This window comes from Patagioenas fasciata, chromosome 2, assembly GCF_037038585.1.
Source record: "Patagioenas fasciata isolate bPatFas1 chromosome 2, bPatFas1.hap1, whole genome shotgun sequence".
NCBI lineage: Eukaryota > Metazoa > Chordata > Aves > Columbiformes > Columbidae > Patagioenas > Patagioenas fasciata.
In genome coordinates this window covers 77,000,272-77,024,964 of record NC_092521.1, presented here as the reverse complement: position 1 = coordinate 77,024,964, position 24,693 = coordinate 77,000,272, and the positions used below count along the sequence as shown (strand labels likewise).

The 24,693-nt window shown below is 39.7% G+C and overlaps 1 protein-coding gene across 2 annotated transcripts in view; it reads right to left on the bottom strand.

The window, feature by feature from the left end:
• Nucleotides 1–11,835, bottom strand: part of MARCHF6 (membrane associated ring-CH-type finger 6) — a 54,754-nt gene extending 42,919 nt beyond the window's left edge. The window contains exons 1-3 of one of the 2 annotated variants that reach the window (XM_065831205.2): nucleotides 11,728–11,835; nucleotides 6,389–6,485; nucleotides 5,446–5,519 (exon numbers count right to left, since the gene is read on the bottom strand). In XM_065831205.2, coding sequence (XP_065687277.1) covers nucleotides 5,446–5,519; nucleotides 6,389–6,485; nucleotides 11,728–11,746 — 190 coding nt within the window. In that variant the 5' untranslated portion in view covers nucleotides 11,747–11,835. Of the gene's footprint in view, nucleotides 1–5,445; nucleotides 5,520–6,388; nucleotides 6,489–11,727 lie in introns of both variants that reach the window. The other variant, XM_065831204.2, reaches the window with a different exon arrangement.
• Between the last annotated feature and the right edge of the window lie 12,858 nt (nucleotides 11,836–24,693).

Below are 24,693 nucleotides of genomic sequence, written 5' to 3'. Positions count from 1 at the left end.
ACAAAAAAAAATCCAGAACAGGAAAGTGGGGAAAAAAAAATCAGTTCCCAGTGCTCTGGCTTACCACAGTGATACCTTTAAGCTTATTACAGGAAGCTTTCTCATCATTCCCATTTCCTCAGAGGCTTTTTAATACAAACATCACACAACTGCACTTGACAAACACAATAGGGACAATCTGCTGAACCCGAATGCTATAATTCCCACCAAACTTAAGAAGAAATAAAACAAACTAACACCTTTAATTTAATCTCTCTTTCCCAGCCTTTTCAAAGTACCAAAGCTTAATCTAAATGAAAACTATACTGCCTACACAATTTCCCTTGGAAGGAGATAGGAGAGATATTTAGTCATGACATGGGCAGTACAGAAAGGAGCTCTGATCAGAGCAGTATCTGAGCAATAACAGGGGCTTTTTTAATACCTGTATGTTCTGATAATGTAATATATAATTACAATTATAAAAATTAGCAAACCTGTATAGTTTCAGACTTCGCTTTTGTTGTTTGTATTAAAAAAAAAAAAAAGTAGGAGAAAAAAGCAGCAGCAACATCAGGAGCACTGGCACTCTCTGTAGCTGCAAAATGCCAGCTGCACAACAGAAAAAACCCAAACAATACAGAGAGACCACCAAGCTCTTCCCAAACCCAAAACTCTCCTGCTCCTCTTTCCTGTCCCATACTGGCAATAGAATCCCTGTACAAATCCACCTCGAAACAGCAATGTGTAACTGGCCCCAAGGCAATGGTCCAAGGCTTTCCCTGTCTTCTAAGGGCTTACTCCCAATAAATGAAAACAGGTTGTACAGGTTTAAATATGTTTATCTTCCACATTTATGGCCACTTCTGGCACAAGGTAAAAAGTAGATAAAAAGAGAAGTCAGATATACGATCATTATGAAGTAGTATAAAATACAACGGAAAGCTATCCGTAGTTTTTGCCATTTGCATTTTAAAAATGCTATTCTTCCCCCAAAAAAAAGAAATAAAGATCCTGAACATATTTTTTCCCTACAGATTATAATATACAGATTACACCTACGGATTTCAGATTTCACTCCCACAAGTCCCTTCATATACTGCACCATCTTTTCACTGAGAGAAGCAGAGCTGCAGAAAGACACTAGAAACAGCCTTCTGATGTGCTATATCAAAAAGCCCCTACCACTAACTATCATGAAGGCTCAAATTTTTTTAATAGTCTTATTTTGCTCCACAGCTATCACAATGCAACTGTATCCTATTTCATTTCTCACTCTTTCCCCATCCAAGTCAGCCTAATGTGGAAGAAAGCAAAACATCTATCTTTGGTTAGGTAAAACTGTAATTTAGCCTACTTCACAGAACTTCCACACTTACAGTCGTCTTACCCATACATTTTCTATTGACTATTACACTTTCAAGCCATTTATGTGCCACCTCAATCATCCTTGTGCACCACTGATCATGAAATAAGACTATGTAACTCATAAGTAAAACCCCTGTGTTTTATATCTCATGGGTTAAAGCACTGGTTTGGTAAAATAGGAGTTGTGGGTTATTCTTTATGTTGGACTAATGATCTTCCAAAGACCCTTCCAACCCAAACCATTCCATGTTTCCACATTTTACACTCTTGAGACTTACATAGACTTTGCTCCAGACTGCTAAGATAAAAGGAGAAAAGCACTATCCATTCTCATGTAAGCCACAGGTCTAACAAAACACGGAATTACACTCATACATAACTGAATTGCGTGTTAATTCTGCACCCTGGAGCTGGCAGCACGCATGTTGAATTCTGTGCCAGTATGTCGTATTTTGTTTCAGAAGTTTGTCTTTCCAGAAAGACTTTCTAGAAACGCTGAAGCTATGGACTACCATGTTAAAGTTCGTCAGAATAAACAAGTAAGAAAATTAGCTCATTCAATAAAATCTTATTTACTTGGGATGATAAGCCCAATAAAATGGGTCACTCATTTTAGTATAATTACATGTTTCTTACAGATAATTGTGTACAAAATTGAGGATCCAAAAGTTTGGAACTTCATAAATTCAGCATCACTACAAACAAAATGCAATTATTAAATGATATTTTTTGCACAAGTTACTCAAAACGTGAATATATAATATTTTACAATTATGCCAGTGATACTCATTTTTCTTCACCTTAAAATCTATTAACCATGAACTCTTTCACATTAAGCTAGATATACTAGTCACATCCAGAAGGTTTTAAGACGATAAAAAAAGTATCAAGGCCTATGGATTAATTAAAAAAACCCCAAGCTTAAGTACTCAACATGGAGAATCTCAGCATGCTATAGGATAGCTTAGAAGCTCAATGAATCTAAATGATCAAAAAATCTCTCATATTAACATTTACATGTGAACAAAGCTGGCAAATGACAATAACAGTAACAAATCAGGATTACAACAATACAGTGAGGTCCAAGTGCATGCAAGCCTTGAATTAGTAACTTCGCATGCATAAATCAAAAGCTCATTTCAGAATATAATAATTTATGAACTGAAGAACATCCTACTCACATGGCTTCCTTCGATCTGATCGTAAAATGAAAGGAAGCCATGTGGGTCGAAAGTTAAAAATGAACAACCACCCTGACATAATTAAAAAAAGTCTAAGAAGTCTAAAGCTATGTTGTGGTTCTTTTTAATAGCTGTATTAATTCACAGTTTGAAGAACTACAGAAAATTAACGATTTTTAAACACGTAAAATTTAGCTTCAAAGCCTACATTTGAAAATCAAGTCATTTACTTACATGATTAAACATTTTTAGAGAATTATGCTATTACTTAAAAGAAAAAATCAGTTCCTTTGTACTCCTGCCAAGATGTGAGTTGAACCTTCTACTGTTTCCTTCCTTCCTTACAAACAGTAACTAACCTACTAGTTCAGGTGCTAGAGAAGTCACTAGATGTTACAGAATTTATATGCACTAGGAATGTTTTATAAATACTCCATACACAAAATGTTATACCAGCAAAGGAGCATTTTTGACAGAATGACAGCAACAGCCTTAACAAGCAAAACAAAGCTAAATCAAAAGATGAGTTGCTAGTATTACTGCACTATTATTATCAACTTAGTGCCTCTCCCTTGAAGCACAGATACTGATTACGTACATGAATTTATTAAACCACATCCCACGGTGAATTAACTTATCTAAAAGTGCTTTAAACATGGCATGGTTATAGGTCAGATCCAATTTTGTTTTGGATGACTGGCGCATACATCAATCCCATCTCTGCCTTATCAGTCTCTCTCTAGCACCTGTGACTCTGTCCCAGCTCCCACAAGCAGATCCAGCTTCCAGACTGGACAACCACATTATCTTCCAAACAAAGAGAGATAAGACAAATTAAGGAATCTATAACTGCATGAGAGAAATAACAAAAACAAGACATGTTGGGCACAAAGGGCTGGAGGAATCTGTGCAAGGCACCTGACACATACTAGCACTGTGTGCAGCCTGGTAAGAAAAAAGCACATCTCTCAATGTGGAAAGTCAAGAAGAAAACATTATCATCTGAGGGTGCGTAGTGTAGGGAGTGGCCAGTCTGTGACAGGAGGATAAGACAATCTTTGCTAGAAGCTAAATGCGGAAGAAGTAATCTATTACACTGTGAAGAAAAAGCTTTAGTTATTACTAATTCCAAGGCTCCTATGACAAATGGTAACATGTTAAGACACAGTAATTCAATTATGTTTTCTCACGTGTCTGTAATTGCAACTATTTTACAAGCTGTGCTGGTAACAGCTATGTCAGTCAAGGATTAAATTTCTGCCAGAACACCTCTGTTGATAAGGGCAGTGAATAAGCTTTCTAGTCACCAATAGTAACACACATATAAGGTGCATCTCATTTAGAACTTCTCATCCTCTTTTTTCTGTATGCTATACACTTTTTTTTTTTTCATAGAAGACTACTTCTTTCTTTTTAAGAACTACTAAATCACTGAAATCCAGTTTTCTGGTCTTGCATGCTAAATTCTGTAGAGGACCAAGCAGCAGAATGCATTTTTTAAAGTGGCTAATTAACTTGTAGCGAGCTCCAGAACTGGTGATCACTCTTAATTTGCAAAGCTTCCAAACAGAAGCAATATAATCCCTTTATAACAATGTTCAACAAAACCTGCAACCAGAAGACATCTCTCTTATTCTTACACAAGTCTCTGTACTACTTAAAAACAATAACCTGAAAGCATTGCTGTGATCAACATAAAATACGCTTTTCTCCTCACAGTGGTAAGACAGAGTTAATGTCATACATTTCTCTGCTGATAATTTAAAAAAAGAATGGTCTAATGTGTATAATTAATGGTTGGCAGAAAAAGAAAATTCTGAGGTTCAATACATAGAAAGAAGATGGATTATAGGATTTTTTGGAACAGAAAATACACCAACTAAACCACCTGGTTTCTTAGCCTCAGTTCTTTTCACCAATGTTTAAAAAAAAAAAAAAAAAAAGTGAGAAGGGAGCACAAAATGGGATAAGCACTCTGTCGTTCTAACTGGGACTCGCTACCCTGAAAAGGAGCTTTGATTTTTATGGTATCACACAGATATAAAACAGCCAAACCTCATCATGTTTCCCAATTCAAGACAGCTTTTACAGTGCAGATACTCGTCAGTTAAAAAAAAAATAAATTACATATCTGCATCATGAAGAACTGAGCTCAGCGGTTGTAGAGAATAAATCAGCATGAATAAATTTAACAAGAAAAATACACAGCACAAGAACCACTTTCCCTGTTCAACAAGAAGTAAGTTGGCAATACTAGATAATGAGCCTAGCCTGCCACCAAGCCAAAGCCTCACTGATTTCTACTACTATCAGTTAAAATGTCATTAAGAAGCCTCTTGGAACTTTATAAATATATAGTCACTCTTCATCATAAGTTGCCTAACTTATTTAGTTGAATCTAACAAAAAGCAATGTAATACTGAGTAGTCACTGTATCTTGACTGAAAAAATTACCATTTGCATTATCTGTCAAGATATTTTGCATCAAAACTGACAGAACTCATGTGGTAGCATCACACGTGGATAGCTCAAAGGTAACTGAAAATTGGTTTTCAAATTCAAACTTTGCTGTGGCTTACCCTTAACATTCAGACTTCCAAACACTTAAATTTATCAGTGAAGCTGAAAATACACCATAACACTAATGTTGGCAACAACAGAATGGGACTGAGTCAGTTGGAAGAAATACAGAATACTACTTTTGTGGCTCACGTATGATTATGAAAGAATCAGATTATCCATCATTCAAACACAGTCTGCAATAATATACATAAGAACTGCAATACAAACAAAAATGTAGAAGTTAAAATACAAGTTTGGATGCATCATGCTGAATGAAAAAGTAATCACTTCATACACACCAAGACAAAAAAAGAAAACAAATTCTGAAAAAATAGGAACAGTAAAATACACTTACTTGGTGTGAAAGCAAATCTGTGCTTACATAATTCACAGTATTCTTTTCTGCTGTGTTTAAGCCACTGAACTAAGCTGCAACAAAAAGTGACCATGTTAATACATGCTATTACATCTCTCTGCTTTATTCCTCCATTAAGTAAAACACACCAATTATCTGTTTTAAAACATAAATCAGGACACTGGTACTACCAAGTAGAACTTAAATTAGCATGTTTATTAAGTCCATTTAGACCATCAAGTAAGTTTCAAAAAGTAAAGAAGGTAAACTGACTAGGAGTCATAGCAACTCTTCAGTTACATCACTTACAGTCCTGAAAGTACATTCTTTGAGTATGTTATTCAAAAGGCTAGTAACTCAAAGTATATATCCTGACATGGACACCCACTAGTGACAGCAAGCCTTATAAATATTTCAAGATATGCCACGTATATGCACACAGCTAAGATTCAGAACTGCTGTATTTGTGAAAGAATGGCTACTAAAACACCATCAAAAAGAATATCTGCTATAGACCAGAATTACAGGTTTCATTCTAGCATTTGCCTGATTGAACATACACCTCTAATGACCAAAAAGTATTAGGGTATTTTTACTTCTTTTCATTTATAACTATAACTGGGAAAAAAAAAAGCTCCAACATATCGATCTTTCTGCTTAGCTTTCATAAAACTGATAGATGAGCAGAATTGTAGTCCTAATAAAAAACAATTATTAGTACTTAATTTTAATATGTAGTTACTGATTTTTTTTTGTTTGTTTTTTTGTTTTTTGGTGAACTGGAATAAACTAGCCACTGTAAACTGTTTTTTCTTACTAGTTAACCTGAAGACCTAGAGAGTATTCTTTTTACAAACATGGTAATGTGTTTTATTTAAAAAAAAAACAAACAAAAACCAAACCCACACACAACAAAATACTCCCACACAAACACAGAACTTACCATTCCTGATGAATAAATTTAATACTGCCAGTACAAACACATGGATGATAGAGAGGTTTCTCAGGAGTTCCTTCAGATCGACAGACTCTGCATATATCTGCTGACAAGGACATAAAGCTTATTACACTACTGCTTAAAGAACTCAAATTTACAAGATAAATTATACAATTAAACTCTAGCAAATATATCATGAAGCAAAAAGAAGCCAGAATCAATCGAAAGAGGATGAAAGATAGATTTCATCTGATGTAAGATATGAAGAGAGATCAGCAGAAAAAGCAACGAGAATATTATCTGCTGGATCATATTGTAAAAATCATGTCCTACTGTATTTTTAAGATTTCCAGGAAACAGACACAATAAAACTACATGCTGAGGAGCTCTTTGTCTAAAGTTATCATTAAAACAACATATAGATTGTTAAGGATAATCTTCCTAAAAGTGGAGACTTTGAAATGGAAAAATTCCATCTGAATTTTCAATAAGATAAAAGGAGGCTGAGTAAATAGATTTACTAATGTCTAACAATGATTTAAACACACCATTTGCTACTCTTCAACCTAACATGGACATTTCTTGGTGCGCCCAATGAAGGGGAAAAACCCCATCATAATAAACAGAAATAGGTATTTTGTGGATTTGCTACCCGAGTAGAATACGGCCATTTAGCAGTCCACAGTCCAGCCACATTGTCTGTTTCTTATTTAACAATTTCAGTAATACTTCAATAGGTCCCGCACTTTCTTTGTTCTCTGTTTTTGACTTTTTCTTACAACTAAAGAGTGCAAGATGCTTTCTGGACAAGGAATTTAGTGTAAACTTCTCCTTCTAAAGAATAGATGTCTATCTTAATATCATTCATTTATCCAGAGCACTTAAACACACAAGCAAATATAAATAAAAATATTTCAGTTGCTTGACATATGCATGGTATCTTCCATTTACTCATCCTTTTACTTCTGTTAAGGAGATGAACATAAAATGGCTATTTATTACAGAAGATTAAAGTTCAGCATTTCATCTTCTGTTAATTATTTCTCTATCAACCTCTATTCAGCAAACCTGCAAGACTGTAACAGAAACACATCAGAGATCTTTGTTAGAAAAATACCAACTTAAAGTACTGATGTAAGAATACGAAAAATGCACTTTTTCAAGTCCGAATCACATATTTTTGGTTGAAATCCTCAAAAGTTAATGTTTTTCTACAAAAAGTTCCAAAAGGTACCAAATTTTAAAATATTAATGTTTTTCTATAAAGAAATCACAATATTATTATATCCATAGCACAGTATTAGAACAGTTTCTACACATAAAGCATAAGAATTCAAGTGATTCAAAAGAAATAACAATTTCCTATCTCTAGCAGAGAGATTTGAATTCATTAATGTAGGCCAAAACCCTAGAATTAACAGAAACGTATTCAATACCCCCATCAGTGATGCTATGTCCTGGTTTTGGTTAGGATAGAATTAATTTTCTTCACAGTAGCTGGTATAGTGCTGTCTTTTCGGTTTAGTATGAGAACAATGTTGATAACACACTGATTTTTATTTAGTTGTTCCTAAGCAGTCACTGGCCTGGGAGTGCACAAAAGGTTGGAAGGGGACACAGCGGGGACAGCCAACCCCAACTGACCGAAGGGCTATTCCATATGATGCAACATCACTCTCAGTACATAAAGCTGGGGAAAGAAGGAGGAAGGGGAAAAACATTCAGAGTGATGGTGTTTGTCTTCCTAAGTAACCATTAGATATGATGGAGCCTGGCTTTCCTGGAGATGCTGAAGTAGTGAACGAATTCCACGTTTTGCTTTGCTTGTGTGCACAGCTTTTGCTTTACCTATTAAACTAGTTTTTCCTCAACCCATGACTTTCCTCACTTTTATTCTTTTGATTCTCTCCCACATTCCACCAAGGGGGAGCGAGCAAGCAGCTATGTGGGGCTTAGCTGCCAGTGGGTATTAAACCACAACACAGTACAAATAGACATAAAGAGTACTTCCATCACAGCCATATCAAGCAGCAACATATCACTGCAAACATCAAGAGCCTCTGGTTTCTCTGCTGACTAGAAAGACTAAAACTGCTACTTCACCTAACAAATTATTTTTATCATAGAGTATTTCCAGATGGCTGCACAGGACAGGTCTCTTCAATGGACAGGCAGGATCCACCACTAGCTGTGTCATGCTCACCTTCCTCCAGAACCCCTTCAAACAGAGCTGTTTTGCTATAGTGAGCTGACAACTTTGTATGCTGATCAGTCTGATAAAAGGTCAAACAAACACTAGAGCCAGGATGTGAAACCGCTGCTTTATAAGAACACTGTCTGGCACCAAAGAAATAGAGTAAAAGCACACTGTTCTTCAAAAGACCTGCACAGCTCTCTGAACCCACTCATTAATGGTCCATTGGCTTTAACAGCGGACTATTCACTTATTCTCAAGACTGTTGGGAAAAAAACAGAATTTGCTTTACTGAAAGCAAATTAATTTTTTATTTCAGAAAGGATTTCCTCAGCTTATCACAATCAGTTAAACGTAAATCTTATTTTTCTAAAGGCTATGAGAGTTTCCAGATATTCCCACTTGTTTTATAAATTCAAATAAACATACAATGAATGTAACAATATGGACCGTTATGCAGATGATAGCTTCAAATCAATAAACATCGCTAAGGGTCAACATGTGAAGCTATGCACCTTATGACCTACTATCGTGTTTCAGAGGAAATTCCACTGTGTAACAGACACTGTTTTTCTATTTGCACATACACTTTGCATCCCGTTCTTCATGCATGTGTTTTGGAAAGAATGACCTTGGGTAACACAGTTCTTTTATCTTCCTCCAGAGAACGTCTCTCTGCCTATCACCTCTCTAACCGAATGTTCTTCACTGTAACATGCAAAAGTGAAGATTATATTATTTAGCTAAAAAGAAAAAGAAGTTCCTCTCATCAGCAAAAGCTGGTATCAGGTGCTACAGAGAAGCAATGCTCACATTACATAATATCATTAATCAGCTATCAATAGTTAGGAAAGTCCATTTGACACTTTGTAGCAAAGAATCAGGCACACAATAATACTGGAGCAGGATTTCCTCCTTAATTGACGAATGCAGTCTTTTCTGCTACTAGTGTTTAAAGCTTTCTAACCTTGGAAAGCCTCTTCAGTGTTCTGGCAAGTGTTGTGGAATTCTGATGGTGGGAATTGGAGTTTGAAACTGTAGAAGAAGTTGTAACACTCTTGTGGTATTTATGGAAAGTGAGTATATAGACTAGTTACTTTCATCCTACTACTCAGAGCTTTTCAGGGTAACATTGATAAGACTACAATATAATATCCAAGGTTACCTGTATATGTATTTCTAAAGATATATTAAAAAAAAAAAAACAAAAGACAAACAAAACCCCCCACCAATCCAAAACAAACCAACAAAAAAAACAAAAAACATACACACACACACAAAAAAAAAACAAAAACAACACAACAAACAATCAAAAAACCAAACCAAAACACAAAATCAGAAAAGTCCAAATTTCAAGTGCAGAGTTTAACGTGAAGGTTTAGTTAAAGGACACAATATCTTAAGATGTAACTAACGGCCCCCTCTGCTTTCACTTCCTGTTCTCTCTGTTCCCCATACTAAACCCTGTAAAAGCAGGTATGATCAAAGACTACCACTCTTAACAGCCTGTAACAAATTATGAACTATGCTGTTTGAATCAAAGCCACCAAGATGCATTTACCAACTACCAGAGTGGCTGGAACTCAGCTGGTCATTTCTTAGTATGCACTTTGCAGTTTACAACAATCCAGGTTTTCTGCGCTACCAGAAGCCAAGCAATCAAAGTTTCACTTGGTTAATTTCATCAGGATATGTAACTGTTGGTCTACAGAGGCATGACAAAGTTGCAGCAAGCAGTTTTGAAAGTTGAGATTTAAAAAACCCCTGTATTTTGATAAACCATCTGTTTTCACAGGTACTAAATATGTCTACAGAACAACCCAATGAACATTTCTTCTACAAAGGTGCTGTGTTATTTCACCTGGTGCTTCATATTTTTCCAGGGTGTTTATTTTTAATTCTCTCAAGCTGGAAAAATGAAGTGTGACCAGATAAAAAGCTACATTCTAAATTATGTCAAAGTAACAAAATCCAAGATGGAAATGTTTTCCTTGGAACTGTCTTACTACTGTAATATATACTTGCAGTTATTGCTTAAGATGACAAACAAAGCTCAAATACTGCAAGAAACATAGCACAACACACATCCTTTATTTATTTTGGTTTACACTACAATATGAAGTCCTGGTTTATGAAAGATCTGCATTATCAGCTTGAACTACACAGCTCCTCAACTTTATCTGAGCAGAGCAAAAGTGCTGACAAAGCATTCCCACATGTGATCTCAAGTAAAGCAATACCCTTTAAAAATGGAAACAATACACTACAAAAACATGACTATGATCTCTTTGTCAACTTAGTTTCTAAAATGAGATGTTACTATGTATTGTTAGTAGCTTGCAGAAGAGACAGAGAAACCTGTCAGTTCTGGCATCATTTTATTATTTCAATTTTTCAAATTGATTTTCCAGCATACATAACAAAGTTAACCTTGCAAAAGAAGCTGCAGCAGCCAAAGCTCCTATTATTATTCAGCTGAAAGTGGAACTTTAAAACTCTCTGAGTTACAGGACAGGGTATGACAGCGTCTGTGGGACAAGTGAAAACTAGCCCGGGCAAGGGTGTTGCACGACTCGGGGGAGCCCCTTCCTCACGGCCCCTCACACCGCCCCAGTGTAAGCTCCCGGGCTTTTGCTTTCCGCGCCGGGATCTCCTCACACAAGGCCTCTAAGCGGCCCCCGAGACCCTCACCTCCCCCCTAGCAAAGCCCCATGTAGAAGACCCGTAGTCGGTAGAAGCCACCGGCGGGTCCCCGCCGCCCGAGGCAGCCCGGACGAGTCCCGGTGCCCCGCGCCGGGTGTTACCACAGCACCGCCCGCCCCTCCCCCACCCCCACGCAACGCCCGGCTCCCAACGGCCGCGGTTATGTAAGGGGGACCCAAGTGCGCACCAGCCCGCGGGCCTGCACCCCGCAACCACCACAGGCAGGCCCGGCGGAGTAAGGGTGCGGGTGGGAAGCACGGCCCGGACACCTGCAGCTCCGATACGCGAAGCCCCTCCAGGCGTAAACAGCCCCAGCCCGCTCAGCGGCTCCCGGACTCATGGACGGCCCTTTCCCCCGCCCCTTCACCCATCGAGGTAGCACAGGCAAAGCCCCCACCCGGCTCTAAGGGAGCGGAGATTAGTGTGGGGCGCAAAGCGATCGCGGTACCTTCCTCGGCGGTCTCCATCTTGTGTGGCTGACGCAGCGCCGGCCGGACGAGTGGTGTGACCACGGGGGGCGGTGCCGCGCGGGTGAGCGGTGCGGACGCCGTAGAGACCGAACCACCCAACTGGCTGGGCTAGAGCGCCGCTCTTGCCGCGGGCTCCCCCTGGCGGGGATGCGGGGAACCGGGAGGCCCGCCAGCGGAGCCCGTGCTGGAGCGAAGCGGACGGCCCGGCGTTCAGGGTGGCAGCGCCATGGTCCCTGCTGGGTGACTGCCCCCTCCGGCAGCGCCTGGCTCGCCTCTGCCTCTGCGGAGGGGAGCGAGCAGGAGGGGGAGTGAGGGCGGCACACGGCGGCCGTTGGGGGCGCCGGCCGTGCTGGAGGGCAACGGCTGTAGCGGGAAGGGTACTGGCACCAGACAAAATACAGCTAGAAACTCTTCTAAATTTTACGCCAAACCAAAGAGAAACTCTACGTTTATACTCCAATCTGTTGGGAGGGTCAGCGTTCCAGGCCACGGGTTTTCTCCTGGCCCTGGGAACAGCCCTGCGGCTCCTCAGGGAGAAGTTGATACCTGTCCACTTCCCAACAGAACTAGTAAATTCCTCAGTAAAACGCAAAAATCTCTTCTAGTTTAATCATTTATGCGCTAAGGTCTGGCTGGCATAAGCAGCCGAGGCAGGGTACATTAGGACTTTGTACTCTGCCGGGTGCACAGAAAGTTACCAGATGGTCTCTGCTGAGTTGGCAAGAATCTTACTAAGGAAGAAAACAGAAGTTCATTATATTAAGGGTAAATATAAGTTCTATATTGATGAAATGCATCTGTGTATTATGTTAGCTTTCCATTGTAACACCTACCTTAAGCCCTCTAGTTGATCAATGAGTCATACAGCTTTAAACTTTATTTACTGTGTGACCGTTTGTGTCCAACTAGTCATTAAATCCTTCACATTAAGCCTTTGGCCATCAAGTCAGCAGCAGAGTTGCTAGTTCAAGTCTGGACTTAAAGTGCAAAGGTGACACATGCCCAAGTTACAATTTTATAACTCTTTTTTTCCCTCAACATTAACCACAATAGTACATTCAGGTTTAACTTCTTCAAGCAACAGAGCTGCTGGTGGGATACAAGATACTGGTCTGTATAAGGAGGAAAAGAGAGAAAAAAAAAAAAAGGGAAAATGTGAAGGTTTGGTGTGGCACTCCAGTATGTATATTTCAAGTAAGGTGCTGCAATAAAACACATGTGCTATGCTATCATATGCAGCCCTTTTGTGTTCTCCCTTGCAGAAAGGCAAGGTGAAAAAACTTCCACCTATAACTTAAAACGAAAAAACAAGTCCATTTTATTTTAAAATTAAGCTCATTTTAATCTTGACATATTATCTTGGCATATCAGAAAAGTGCCAGCATGACATCAAAAATTCCAGTACATTCAATTTGTCTGAACAAGGACAAATTAAAAAAAAATGAAAAAAAGAAATGGTGTATTTCAGTTTCCAAGTACATTGATAATTCTCCCTCCTTATTTACCAAACATGTAAATGTTTTTACTCTGATGTGATAAATATAAATTAAATGTCATAGAAAATTCTCTAAATTATGTTCACATTCAAAAGTCCATGGCAGGATTAATGTATATAATCCTCCAATTTCAGTCTTTCACAGTGGTTTTTTTTAAATTAAAAGGAAGATTGAGAAACAAGTTGCTGTATGTTGCCAGCGACTAATTTAATTCCTGTCAGTATCTATCCAGCCATTTAAATTACCTAACAAACATTACATTTATACCATCTTCTCAGCATTTAGAGATAATTAATCCTAAAATTTTGTTCTTACTCAGTCTTTCAGTAGGGGCTACATAATAGTTTACTGGAAAATATGAGTTGAAGGCAGACCATTATGATTTAAACAGAAAAGAAAAATAAATGAATATTTTATTGTAAGTAAAATAAAATCTGTCTATTTCAGCCTACTTGGCGGTTTTGGTGAACATATTGATCCTTGTCTATTTGCTAATATATTAGGGGTTCTGTACCTAAGAAATACCCATGGCTTAAGTAGTTTTTAATTTTTGTTATAGAAGAGGATGTTAGGAGATTGTTATTAGGTTTTGACTGTCATCAAGGTCAAGAATTAGTGCCAACAGGCACTAAACAAACATACGGGAAAAATCTCACAGTATCACAGTATGTTTGGGATTGGAAGGGACCTCAAAAGATCATCTAGTCCAATTCCCCTACCAGAGCAGGAATGTCTAGGTGAGGTTGCACAGGAACATGTCTAGGCGGGTTTTGAATGTCTTCAGGGAAGGAGACTCCACAACCCCCTTGAGCAACCTGTTCCAGTGCTCTGTCACCCTCACTGAGAAGAAGTTTTTTCTCAAATTTAAGTGGAACCTCTTGTGTTCCAGCTTGATCCCATTACCCCTCGTTCTATCATTGTTTGCCACTGAGAAGAGCCTGGCTCCATCCTCGTGGCACTCACCCTTTATATACTTATAAACATTAATAAGGTCACCCCTCAGTCTCCTCTTCTCCAAATTAGAGACCCAGCTCCCTCAGCCTTTCTTCATAAGGGAGATGCTCCACACCCTTAATCATCTTTGTTGCCCTACACTGCTCTGAATGAGTTATTACCTGGATGACAGAGGAAATATGGAAAATTTGCAGGTGGAAACCTGAGACATTAACAGATGTAACTTCAAATCACAGAAGGTTATGGCAAAAGGAAGGGCATATATAGAGTAGGTGAGAAGAGCAGAAGAAAGACAAGATTCTTTTGAATATGGTTTTATTTTGATAGAATATTTTGATTTTGTAATATTTAAATGCTAGGAAATATATTGTCATTTCTTCAAAAGTTCTCTCAAGAGAATACAGAATAAATATTGCAAGATTGAAACTATCCAGCGTTTGTACTGACATGTCCATATTTTCTTCCATTTTAAAATGACTTAATAAAAATGATTCCCTAAAGTTTCTAGAGCTATTTTGAAAGCATTTTGCATTGAAAAAGCCAAACATGAAAAGCTAATGCTTTTCAGTTTTTCTTTAGCTGAACATTTCAAAACACATTTATTTTCTTAACCAGTTGTTTGTGTTTTTTTTCAGTGCTGTCCTAGTTCTTTTCCTCAGTTGTCTGCCTAGCTCTCACGACAAAAAATGGTTCAGCTGGTTGTGAACAGCAAGTTACAGAAATGTGGAAAGCATAATGTACTATCTTAAGGAAAGTCAAATGGATGGCAATTTATTTTGAACAATCAGGCAGTATTGGGGGTGAACATGTCTCTGGTTCCTAAACAACTGATGCTCCATTCCTAGGGAGCTCCAGAGTTTCCATGACAGGAGAGAAACTCTTAAGCAGGCACCCTGGTTTGGCCTACAGAAAATTACCCCAGCACAATCAGAAAGAACAAGGTTCGCAGACTGCAAAAATCACACTGTGAACGCCACTACCAGCCTGAATCTACCCCATGTGCTGCAGGGCCTTGAGGGGACGTGCTTCCCAGTGAGTGTCCGTTTTGCCAGGACATCTTATAAAGCTGCCCTTGCCCAGCAGACAGCTGCTGTGCCTGCGGATTCCTGCCACAGAAACAGAAGTGATCTCAAAGGTACTGCATATGCAATAATCTTTACTGCTACACCAGGAGGAAGGCCCAGGCTGTAGCACTGGTGTTTGACACTGACTCTGAAGCCTTGGTTTTGACTGACATGCTTCCTTTCAGCTGGCATTTGCTTCTTACCAAACCTAGGCTACAATTAGTAGTACCTGAAGAATCAAACACCTGCTGTGTGCTATGGAACATGTAACAGTACTGCACCAAATTTACATTTAGGGATGGACAAAATCGCTCACCGCAATCAGTCACAGCCATGATATAGGCTCCAGATCTGCTTATCTTAGAAAATATTTCCGAGGACATGCTTGACAATGCACCAGGGTTTAACCTATTGAATATTAATGTTTCAGCCAAGACAGAAACTATGTCAGCTACCATTTTCAGAGAGAGGTGACATTTTGCTAGAGTGTAAAAAAAACTAGTCTAAAATGATATTACAGGAGGAATCATTGCAGAATAGGTTTGACTGAGAAGAAAAGTAAAGCTGTTTATTGATGTCTAGATTTCAAGAAGCTAGGTAATACTTGGATGATTGACACATATCTGTTTCCTGGCATTAAAGAAATATTTGCAGAACTTCATGACTCTTCTCAAGATCTGCAGAATGTGCATCACCAAGTTGCATTGCTTTAAAACAGCAGGGATCTTTTCACATTGGTAGTTACTGTGGATTTTCTGTTTAAAGCATAGACCCTATCAACTTCGTTGGCATCCCACTGTCATGCTGAGAGTAGAACCGGTAGCTGCTGTTAACCTACCTGGGATTCAGAGCTCTGCAGCTGCTGTTGCTCAGTGAGGGACTCCTGGGTTCAAAACAGAAAACCTCATTGTGTTTGTCTTCTGGAATATATAATTTTTAATAACTGTAGTATCATTTGGGGCATACAGTTCTTTAAATAAAACACTTCAAGTGAACCTTTTAGAAAGTCATTTTTTTTGTGCCATTACATTAGGATGATTTTTTTTTTCTCTTCTTGATAATAGAGGCTGTGATGTAAAACACATTACTGTTGTCAAGCGACTGCTTTTAAGTCCTTCTGAGGACATGTTGATTCTCTCGTCTTCAAAAATCTGTGAAAATATCCTTACAGATGACAGCATTTAGGGATTATCCTTAGTATTTAGCAGGAACAATCTTATTTTGCTAGAGACCTTTTTCTTGACCTTCCAGATGTTATTTCAGGTTATGCCTGCCAACCACATTAAGTTGAACTCAGGGCAGGGTTCAATTCTCCTTCATTTAAAACTGTGAGCATGAGAACATATCTATTGTGGAGAATGATCCACATAGTCACTACAGATACTTTCTATAATGACATCTATGTTACTGCTTCTGCTTCTCCTGAACTGACTAGGAGGGAAATACAGAAGGGTTTAGATTTCTAATGACTTGTAATTACTTTTTCTTAAACATTTGCAGCAACAGGAAAAAGGATGGAAATTTTGTCTTGACCAGGGATAAATGAGCTATGGTCTAAAGGTCAGAGTTATTACAGGTTGCTCAGAGTCAATGATCTCTGTTTTAAGAGTTTGTCTGATTTCTGTAGAAACTTTCACTTCACTGTAGCTTGCAGTCTGAGAATTTGGGCATAAACCTCAGCTTTTGCTTGTTTCCTTGTGGCAATAATGCATTTGCTGTGTGTTCTGCCTTTACTATAGGGTCATGGAATACAGTGAAGAAACTACTTAATGCTTTTCATATCTAAAGGGAAGAGCAAAATGCTTGGCTCAGTGAAGCAGATTTTCAGTTGAGTGACTGACATAGAACATCAAACACATTTACTACTCAAAGCCTGTACTTTCTTGGCTCTTCTTTGTGTATTAGTTAAACATTTTGTTTTACTCATTTTTTAATGCAGTCATGATATTAGATGGGCCTCTGCCAGGGCCTCAGTGTGGTTAAAGGTGCTAAAGAAAGAGTCATCTCAGAAGGATGATGAAACATGCAGAAATGGCAGTACATGGTACTTCTTTCTCATGGCCTTATCCACAGAGGGTCCAAAGAGTATCTGAGCAGCTCAGCTCAACATTGCCACTCAGCTACTGAGAATAACCCTGTTTGGAATCTGTTATTTTCAAAGGAGAACATCTGGGAAAGTCTCTCCTACTTTGGAAGTGTATAGTTTATCCCTCGTTTAGAAGGATGAGTCTTCTGAGAGCCTGTATTTTCTGACTCATTATCAGCTGAGCCCTGAGAACACAAATTGCTGTCAGAAACCTGTACCAAATTTTATAGTCAGAACCTTTATATTCAGGGTGGAAAACACGGTTCTCCTCTTTTGTTTCGCCCTGGATCCTCACGTTATCTTCCTTTTCTCTCTTCTCTCACTGATCTTCTAGCAGGAAGGAAAGCAGTGTTCATCAAATGATTTATAGCCTCCTGAGAGGATGAACTATCTTTAGTTTTCTTACACATGCCTGGTCCACCTGAGCAAGTTCCTGATCCTGCTTGTATATAAGGACAGGGGAGAACTTATATAGTAAAATATAGGGAGTTCTCCAGAAGGCCTGAACCTCACAGTCACTTCAAGGAAAGCAAAGGCTCATGGCCAACTCTCTCTTCCTCCCTCAATGGGGGTAAGCTGAAGCTCTGCAAATAGCGTTTCTCCTCTGTACTAAGGTCCTACTGTGTAGGACTGCAGGAAGAACATCCAGAGCTGTACACATGCAAAGCATGGTAGAAAGGGTAGTGATGAGTAGAATGGCCAAGATGAGTGTGGTGAGTTGGGAGGGGTGTGTGTACAGGTGACTGAAGAGGAGCTAGGAGAGATACTAGAAGAAGTCAAGAACTGGTAATAGGTCCTTGAAAGCGGGAAAAAGGCAAGTGTCATAGCCATCTTCAAGGCTATTAAGGAGAATCCAGGGAACTACAGGTCAGCCAGACTAACCTCAGTCCACAGAAAGATTATGGAATGTGCAGTGAAAGAACCTCTCGGCAGCTGAGACCTGTAGACCAACAGCAGGGGCATGGGCAAATCCAGAGAGGTGGCAGAGCTCCATGAGTGCCACAAGAGGGCACCTCTGCTCCAGATCCAGGACGTGGCTTAAGAGAAGAAGACAGCAGAGGAAAGCATCTCTGGGGTCTGCAGTGAGCCAGGCAGGCAGGGACTGAAGTAGTATGCACCTGGCAGGGGCCATCCAGCAATTTGATGTGCCATGAAATGAGCAGCTGCTGATGTTGGAAAACCTATTGCCTTGAATGCTGTCACCTGAGTAAGCCTATTACTGGAGATACCCCCGGGCATTTCCAGGTGTCCAAAGCCTTCACCGCCTGAAACAGCATCCTGCACGGATGACATGCATCTTGTCAGCACTGGTCACTGGGTCACCAGGGTCTGTCAATCTGCTGTTCTGCTTCAGGCTGCCATATCTTCACTAGAATAATCCCCAGATCACAGCCCAAGACTGCCAAAACCCCTTTGACTGTGTCAGTCATTGCCTGTGCTCAGCTGAGGCTGCAGGTGGTTGGGGGGCAAGGTGTGAAGACATGGTACTTTCCTGAGGAGCACCTGGGTGATGTACTTGTGGCTGATGGTCACTGCCTCCAGTCAGCTGCAGAAAGTGCTACAATCCTTGCGCCCCAGCAGGGACCAGTCCCAGCTCCTGCCCTAGGAACTTGCTCTTGTTCCTCTGCTCAGAGTGATGTGGGAAGAACATGCGGGGAGTTTTTAAACTTGCCTTATCGATGAGGGCCCGGGTAGGGGTCACTGTCACCCTGATGCCATTCAGTGAATTTTTGGTTGAAATCTAGGAAGTTCCATGGAAAACGCTACCTGGTCAAATGGTCCTGTCAGCAGTATCAAGCAGTCAAAAGTCAGAAGGAAAGAGAAGGGCTTTAGCTTCCCACTGGGAAGAAGGCAAGGGGCAGGGGTGGGGGTGTGGGAGCACTTCAATACTGTTGCACCAAATGGTCTCACATGAGGAGCCTGTGGTTTGAGCCTGCCCATGAGGGATTTGATCTAGTCCAGCAAAATGTCATCACAGGCCTACTGAGCAGCATCTGTATGTGAATTGGTGTGTTCTGACCAGCAGCCTTTCGTGCAATGACAGGAGGAATTCCAAGCAGGTCAAAAGAAAGGGGACCCAGAACTATCTAGCTGGTCTAAGCAATGGGAATCTGTGATTTTAGGTGAACTGAAAATCTGTATGGCAAAGAGAGCTTGGGCTTGGTTTTCTGCTTTAGATTTTGCTACTGCAGTCCAAAATTGGGTTTTGAAAATGTATGCTTATGTTAAACATGTTGATGTATTTATATTAAGATATCTTTCGTGATTATATTTGAAATATTCTTGGACCTGCAGTATACTTTAGACTGGCTTTTAGATTTTGGGTGTAGGATCAATTCCAGATCAGCTGTCATGACCAAAAAAGGGTTGAATTTAGATTGTCACCAAAATACACATGTGAAGAGAGACATTAAAGACCTTCTTCTATCTTTGAAAACCCATATTTATAATATGCAGAGCAACAAGCCATTTACTAAAATGTAATTACAGTTCAATGACTTTTCCACCCTACTTTCTCTATGTGCTATATTCCAGTTGCTATATCTATCTCTGTCAGCTTCTCAAAGGCATTTACTAATGTCCTGCACCTTATTATTACATATAATCACAGACACTTGATAAGATTCTTTGCCTACTCATTTTCAGTTATTGAATATGACCATATTTTAATGAAAGTCAGAAGCTGAAAGATAACAATTTTCACTTACCCAGTTGTCCATCCTAAATGCTTTGTACCTACAAAATTGCCATATGTATTAAGTGCTGAGTTCCATGGGCAAATCTAAGTCCCTCTAGAGCCCAGGGGCCTTGGGAAAGTGGTGTGCATTGTAGGACTGGGACCTGTACTGGCTTGGCTCTCCTGAACTTGACTTGAGTTTGGCTTCTTCTTCAGCATGTCAGTCATGTTCTTTTTTAAAAAAAAGTTTGGAGACAACAAACTGGAAAAAACATAGTTCTTGTTTTCAGAAAAAAACAAATTCAGAAAAATATTTTTTCTTCTTTGTAAAATTTGCATTTAAGGTAAGTGGAGAGCCATTTAGTACAAGAGAAAAGAAAGCTACAGGTGTGACAAGAAGGTTATAATTGTTGGCTTTCAGCTGCTGTTGGGAGATCACAGAAAACAGAGTTCCTCAAAAAGATATCATATCTAAAGTACTTGAAGAATTCCTAACAGGCTTTGAAGTCTGCAGATTCTCTGGGAGGTTTCCAGGACTAAGCAACATGACTGCCAGTAGTTCAGCTGCCTGGGAGATGAACATAACACATCAAAACTTACTCTGAACTATACCCAGGTGAAATCTGCAGAATCTAGTTTACATTTAGGGAAACTAGTTGTTTCCCAGACTTCACAAAAACTTTACATCCTGTCAAAGCACAAAACATAAAACAGGCCTTTAAACAAACCTACGTTATAAAAGCATCTTGTGAGGTGATAAAGACACTTAATTACAGATGTCAGGGCATGATTCTGTTGTTTAATTTCTGACTTCCTATTTGCATAGTTCACAAGTTCACTGAGCAGTGTGCGTTTTCATTGCTGTTCTGTGTCATGCCATGCTTACTGTTTGCTCTCAACTCACATGATATAGGTTTGTCCCTGGGAATTTCATCTATCTCTCAGAGCTTGGAGTTTAAAAATATTGACATTTATGTCTTTTCTCACTAGAAAGAACTCATCACAATTGTTTCATGATACACAGAAATGGTAGTGCTCAGCTAAGCCATGACGTTTAATTCTGAGAGGCTGAAATGAGCTGGATGTGATTTTTTTGGGACAAATACATACCATCATAAAAAAATCCACATGATCAAAATTCAGTTTTAGTGCCTCTTTTGAAGAAATTTCAGGGGAAGTGATCAGCTACAGGCACCAATTTCTGCTAAAAATTGGAGAGGGTGTTTGAATAGCTAATAGTATGCTGGTATCTGACTGGAATGAGAGGAACCAGGCTTCTGGTTCCTGCTTACATTAAAAATTAAGTGGCAGTACAAAGGCAGGATCTCCAGGAGAAGACAGAGGGTAAGAAGTAGCCATGTGAGTATGGAAGTCTCTACATGAATGAGCATGGAGGAGCAGTAGCTTGAACAAGGATCTCTGGCCTAGCATATTTATGTTAAATATTCAAGGCCATACTGGGGGAGCATGTCTTGAATAGAAAGTCCTGGGTCCTTCTTTCAGGACCAGTCTATCCAAGACTTCCTTCCACTGCATTATTCCTATCTTATATCCAAGTTTTATTTCTTGTATGAACATTCAGACAAATGCCATCCCATTAATGTCTATTACTGTCTCATGAGAAAGAGTATGATGGTGGAGACACACTATGAATGCCTTCTGTGGAGAAGATGGCCAATTTGTCTTCTTTCTCTCCCTCTCTTTATTCAGATAACAAGCCAGAAGATCATCCACACCCTGGAGAACTTGTTTGTTGTTTGTATCTGGGCTTACAAGAAGTTTTACACAAGGAGGAAAGGAAAGCCACTGGGGTCTGGCTTACTAGAAGCAAGTGGTGATTTCACTCAAAAAGAAGGCTCTTGGCTCCCCAACAAACCTACAAGCAAGCTGGGAGATCTGGGGAGGTTAATAAATTGTGATGCAGACTGTTGGTCTCTCTGAAGAAAGGCAGGTGACTGAGGATTTGATTCCAGCTTGCTGGAGAAGGGTTTCAGGTTTGGGTTGTTTTTTCCTCCTGAACTGGGAGAACAGGCTGTGATGAACAGGTGAGCATGACTTGAGATCTGAGATGCAGCTCAAGACAGGGCCCTGGAGGGGGCCTGCCTTATGATAGTTGCTCTGTCAAGTACATACAGACCATCATCTCTATAGCTTCCTGGGAAAAAAGTGAAAATCAAAGCACGTTAGAGAGGAACCTTTTGAAGGATTCTGTAAGGTGGCCCTAAGCTTTTTGCCTCATGGCCATGACTTGTCAGTTCTCTGTGATCTCATTAGGGGTCTATCAGGCAACTGAGGTCCATTTGTTTCAGATCAGAAGGAAGCAGAATGCTGAAAACTGTCAGGATTGGAGGTGGTACTTTCAGTGCTTAAGAGCAAATCTGATAATACCCTTAAGTTTCCTCCATGAGTTCATGCTTTCTCCTTGCTGAAACCTCCAGTTTGAAACTCTCCAGTTCCCAAATTATCTGTGGAAGAGTGAGCTAGGGAGTTCACTCTTTGTTGGCACAGCTGCTTCAGCACAAATAGCCCTCACAAAAGTTTTCACTGTGCAGGTGGACAGGGGCAGATGTCTGGGCGGGGAGGGCTAGACAACCTCTTCCACACCATGATGTTTGATGGCACACACAGCAGATATTCTCTCTGAACCAACCGGGTAGGCAGTGTCTGCAGTCTGGATGGCCTCCCTGGCCCAGGTGTTCCCTTCCACAGGTAATACACATTGCCCTTGTGCCTGCCCATGCCTGCCCTGGGCAGCACTGGACAGGAGACATGCAGTGGGCTGACCCCTTCCCTGCCTGGAGCCTTTCTCTCTGCTGAGACCCTCCATTACGTGTTTATTCCAGCATATGCTCAGGGGCACTTAAAAAATAATTTTGTTAAACTGGCACGGACTGTAGTGTACGTGCACTCACTTCCAGCACAGACTCAACCATTTGCAGAATTATACTGAAATTTAATGTATTTCTTCTTGGCCAAAGTTCATTTTTTTCTTTAGAAAAATGTTAAGAACAGGTACTCTCTGCAAATGTATTTAATAAAGTACCTTGATTGCTCTGCCCCACCTTGAATACTGTGTTCAGTTTTAGGCCCCTCACTACAGAAAAGACATTGAGGTCCTGGAGAGATTTCAGAGAAGAGCAATGAAGCTGGTGAGGGGCATGAAGCACAGGTCCTGTGAGGAGCGGTTGAGGGAACTGGGGCTGTTTAGCCTGGAGAAAAGGAGGCTGAGGAGAGACCTTATTGCTGCCTACAACTATCTGAAAGGAGGTTGTAGCATGGAGGGTGTTGGTCTCTTCTCCCAAGTAGCAAGTGACAGGACAAGAGGAAATGGCCTCAAGTTGTGCCAGGAGAGGTTTAGATTGGATATTAGGAAAAAATCATTCACAGAAAGGGTTCTGAAGCAGTGGGACAGGCTGCCCAGAGAAAAAATGGAGTCACCATCGCTGGAGGTGTTTAAAAGGCATATAGATGAGGTTCTTAGGGACATAGTTTAGTGCTAGAATTAGTTAATGGTTGGACTTGATGATCTTAAGGGCCTCTTCCAACTAAAATGGTTTTATGATTCTATAATTCTCTGGTTCTATGTATGGTAATTACCTTGTAATATAATTAGAAGCTCTTATATTTACTTTCCTGAAACTTGCTGCTTTAATGTTGCACTTGGGTGTCTGTATTGCTTTGTGGGATACAGTCCAAAGCTGCCTGAATCTAGTCCAAGATTAGTAATGTGTAGACATGTTTGCAAAACCGGAGTTTTAAAGTTGAGCAAACATGGGAAGAATTTTTCTTTTCCTGGTGCTCTGTTTAAAATTTTGGAGTTTAAACCACTGATTTAGTGTAGTAATTTTTGCCAGAATTGTTGATTGATCGGTGACAGTAGCAAACATATCACCTTTTTCCAGTTAGGTGAAAAAATGCCTAAATGGTCATCTAGAAGATGTATAGCCTATAGGGGATCATATATAAGTGGAAATTTTCAGGTTCTCTTTGCTTTGAAAAAGATCTCTTGGAAAATCTCAGCCAAATCAAACTGTTGAGGTGCACACTGGGAGTTTGCAGAGGAGAAACCAGATTTCTATTCATGAAAGATGCCTTTTCTGAAGACTGGGGTAAATTCTACTGGCACAAGGTGCAGCTTTTTGTCCAAGGCAACTTATTGTGTGTATGTCTTAGTGCAAATAGAGACCCAATTCCAAGCAAACAAAATGACCTCCTTCCAGCTGATTAATCCCAGAAAGTTCCTGGAATAAAAAAATGAGCGTTAGATGAGTTTTGTTTAAGGAGAGAGCTCATACCAAGAGGAAAAAAAAAAAAAAAAGAGAGAAAGGATTTGTGCCCTGGTGCAAAACAGACCAATTATATGTATTTTTATGTCAACACTTTGTTGGGAAAAAACTGTATAAAAAATTTAGCTGTCAATGACTAACTATGTGAAGTTAATTCATCCTGGAAGTCAATTGCCTGAATTCCATATTTTTGTAGTTTCAGAGAAGACAACAAAATATTTGGTAAGAAAAAATAATAGATATATTCTTAAATAATGCAAACAATAGACGTTCAGGTTTTTAGATAAGGAAGTCAGACCTTAAGGCATGCAGTTATCCATGTAATCTTAATTATGTTGTCTTGCTCATGTTTCTTTTTATAGTGTTCTGTGAAACAGTGAT